Source organism: Eurosta solidaginis, chromosome 1 (genome assembly GCF_040869045.1).
Source record: "Eurosta solidaginis isolate ZX-2024a chromosome 1, ASM4086904v1, whole genome shotgun sequence".
NCBI classification, from domain to species: domain Eukaryota; kingdom Metazoa; phylum Arthropoda; class Insecta; order Diptera; family Tephritidae; genus Eurosta; species Eurosta solidaginis.
Window position 1 is genome coordinate 372676259 of NC_090319.1, and position 3601 is coordinate 372679859.

The 3601-nt window shown below is 37.2% G+C and overlaps 1 protein-coding gene across 2 annotated transcripts; it reads right to left on the reverse strand.

Annotated features, from left to right (window-relative positions):
* Window positions 1-492: 492 nt before the first annotated feature.
* Window positions 493-2204, reverse strand: Osi18 (DUF1676 domain-containing protein Osi18). 2 transcript variants are annotated; one of them, XM_067775148.1, is made up of 3 exons: window positions 1451-2204; window positions 1200-1339; window positions 493-1139 (listed from the first exon to the last, which is right to left on the reverse strand). In XM_067775148.1, the coding sequence occupies exons 1-3, from the start codon at window positions 1896-1898 to the stop codon at window positions 819-821; spliced, it is 909 nt and encodes a 302-aa protein (XP_067631249.1). In that variant the 5' UTR covers window positions 1899-2204; the 3' UTR covers window positions 493-818. The 2 variants fall into 2 exon arrangements, with proteins under 2 accessions (XP_067631249.1, XP_067631239.1); XM_067775138.1 differs by having other exon boundaries at window positions 1200-1381; window positions 1451-2164.
* Window positions 2205-3601: the final 1397 nt, after the last annotated feature.

The following is a 3601-nucleotide window of genomic DNA, read 5'->3' on the forward strand; positions in this document are numbered from 1 at the left end:
TACCTTAATGGTGCTAATTTCGAAAGCTTTCTTCATCGCTTTAAAGAAAAAAATAAGAAGAAGGGAAGAACTATGTCGCAAGTAGGTTGGGTTAGGTTAGGTTAGAGTGGCCACCTGTGTGAGCACCAGTGCACTTAGGCCTAAGAGGTCCCATTGTGATACTGCGTGGATCAAATATCAGGAATTTCATAGGTTCCAACTTGCCAGATCACAAAGATCGCCAAAGAAGTTAGATCCCAGAGATTTCTTCCTCTTGCGCCAAAGAGCAGGACAGTCGCACAGGAAATGCTTGACTGTTTCTATCTCCTCTTCGTCTTTGCAGCTCCTGCAGTAATCATTATAAGGAACACCCAGACGTTGTGCATGCTTCCCGATTGCTATGTGGCCTGTGGACAATTACTATTAACCAAATTAAAAATTAGCAGCTGCAGAAAGCTTTGTTGGCATTTCAGATCCCTGTTGCTTAACTTATTCAAGCACTAAACACGATAATAAATTTTCAACAGAAATTTGTGATTTGTTTTTATTGCTATAATAAATAAATTTTTTTTTATTTTCTATCATTAACATGGTTGTTATATTCGCTTAGTATTAATATTAACAAATTTTGTCCAAGAAATTAAATAAATAATATATCCTAATTGTTTTTTTTTATATTTTCTCTTTCAATAAATAATTTCTTTGGAAGTATGTGTCAAGCCTAAACCTAAATAAAACCATAAATAAAATAACACTACACTGTCGTCAGCTAGCTTTTTCGAATTCATTAGACTCGAGAAGAAAGCTTTCACTAAAAAAAAACAACAACAGATAATAAATTAATTTGGTTGCCTTTGGCCAGCGAAAGCCATATCTTGCGCATCATGTGGCTCTTGCGAAGAACGCGACCAAGCGTGTGGATCCCAAGCAGGTGATGCATGTTCAAAATGATCAACATGTTCCACATGAGCAGGCAAATCTAAATGATGATCAACATGGTGATCGACATGATGATCAACATGATGTGGCACTACATCAATATGATGTGGTACTATATGTTCGATGTGATGTGGATAGTGGTCGATATGATGTGGAATATGTTCAATATGTTCGACATGGTCGACATGATGTGGATAGTGTACGACTTCATAATTAATGATCTGTAGAAAAGTCAATTGTACTGAGTAAAATGAGTTTAGAAAAATGAGCAAAGTAATTACCTTTGGTTTAGCTATCTTAAAAATAACCAAAGCGCCTGACAACACCAACGACAGCAAACCCAGAGTCATAGCCTTCCATGTCTTCAATGCAATCAAAGCCAATGCAAGTGGTACCAGCACAGTGGTCTTCAGCTTCAAACCTATGAGGAAGGGCAAAAGCACTTTACGTACCATACCACGACCTAGAGAGAGCAATTTGGTTGCCATACATCAATAGCTTACTTAAATTAAATAATACAATTGAAGCTTACCTTGTTGGGGATTATTCTCTACCAGAGGCACCATAGAATCGTTAGCCAGAGTATTACTCATTAGAAAGTCAGACCAATAAGAGCGCGCTTCTTGACTTTTCAAGAATTCGGGTGCTTTAATGCGTAGCGCATGTGTCGCCAAGAAATTATCAATGTCATTAAACATTTGCTCTTGTGGATTGTAAGATCGCTGCTGTATAGGATTCATACGATTTGTGCGCACAATTGAGAGTTGTTCGGTGATATGAATCTCATCTTGTTGTAAAGCTTCTTTGAACCATTGCATTGCTTTTGGTTGTACACAACTCGTGCTGAAGCCTTTCAAACAGCTGTGGTACATATCGAATGCAACATCGGTGGCGGAACGTGTGGGTGTCATTTGTGCTGTACCAGCATAAGCGTTAGCTGTTGTTAGCGCTACCACAAAGACAATGGCGTACGTCCTCATCCTTCTGTGTTGTTGCTACCTGCTTTCACTTTTTTTTATGGTTGATTGAAGTTTGCTGCTACGTATGTGACTACTATTATTGGTGGCCGGTGATTGGTGTGTCTTTTCGCACAGACAATTCGAATGGGTATGCAAAAGGTTTCTTAGCTGTTTGTGGTTTTTATACGACATTGTAATTTTTAATCAATTAACTTATGTTTTGTCATTGTATGATCGTACGATGTCGACGTCGCTGCTACGGTTGGCGCCGTCGTGTGCAAGTTTTCATGAATTCTCCATTCGCTGAATAACTTTCTTTCGAATTTACGCCTACATGTATGACGGTCTCTTCCGTTTATTTCTCATATCCCGTGTTTTTTCGTGCCATTTTTCGTTTTTTGTTTTGTTTTCATATTCGTTAGGTACGCTAATGTTATGCCCACAATTGACCAATTGCCAAAAATTGGTGATTTCACTAGCGTTGTTATGCGTTGAGTGTGTCGAAAATACTCAATTCGTTGGCCAAGAATTTCGTTCTCACAATACCATACACATACACAAGTAGTTGGGCAATCGATTTTCGTTGAAAGGAATTTGAGCTTATGTGTCTTGAATATTAAGGAAGTAGAACCTTTTCTACTTTTATTTATATAGAAATGTTTACTCAAAGTACCGTTAAAACGAAAACTACGCACCACGCGATATATGTACATAAGTTGCAAACTATCAACTGATGAAGACACCATTCGTGTGTCGAAAAATTTGTTTTGAATCTGTTTTACATACATATAATTACATAAATAAAACATGCAAGGAAGGCTAAGTTCGGGTGTAACCGAACATTATATACTCAGGTGAGAGCTTTGGAGACAAAATTGTCTTTTTCATGGATACATACAAATGGTAATACTGAAAAGTGGAGCAACTTGCCTTTGTTATCTTTCTTCAGCTACCTATCAATTCGTTTTATTTGAATATTTTTTTTTAAATATGAAAATTTGTTTAAATTTGAACGCATTTCTTTATTTTTTTTTTTTAAATCACCCCTGAAATATTTTCGAAGTGCTCTTAATGATAAGTCCGATAAAAGTCCGAAATTGTAAGCCAAGGGTGACATTTTTTGGAACGATTTTCCTTCAAATAAGGGAAAACCACCATGTAGGAAAATGAGCCTAGGGTAATCCCAGAATATGTTTGTATGACATGGCTATTAAATGAAATGTATTAAAGAGTATTTTAAAAGGGAGTGGGCCTTAGTTCTATAGGTGGGCGCCTTTTCGAGATATCGCCATAAAGGTGGACCAGAGGTGACCCTATAATGTGTTTAAGCTTTTTCCAAAGTCATATTTTGCGTAAAAAACCAATCCAATCACCATATTTCATCCCCTTTTTGTATTTGGTATAGAATTATGGCATTGTTTCATTTTTCGAAATTTTCGATATCGAAAAATTGAGCGTGGTCATAGTCGGATTTCGCCCATTTTTAATACCAAGGTAAAGTGAGTTCAGATAAGTATGTGAACTAAGTTTAGTAAAGATATATCGATTTTTGCTCAAGTTATCGTGCTAACGGCCGAGTGGGGGGACAGACGGCCGACTGTGTATAACAACACATACATATAGTAATAGGAGTAACGTTCCTGCCAAATTGCATCACGACTGCCAAATTACAACTTGCAAAACTTTTAAATTACCTTTTGGGCAGTGCCACGCCCATTGTCCAA

What these genes read in the sequence shown, in the direction of transcription:
- Osi18 (XM_067775138.1), bottom strand. Translation starts at nt 1,898, where the DNA reads ATGAGGACGTACGCCATTGTCTTTGTGGTAGCGCTAACAACAGCTAAC. An exon ending in AGAGAATAATCCCCAACAAG is followed by an intron (nt 1,382 to 1,450) that starts GTAAGCTTCAAT and finishes TGCTCTCTCTAG; the next exon opens with GTCGTGGTATGGTACGTAAA. An exon ending in TTAAGATAGCTAAACCAAAG is followed by an intron (nt 1,140 to 1,199) that starts GTAATTACTTTG and finishes ACTTTTCTACAG; the next exon opens with ATCATTAATTATGAAGTCGT.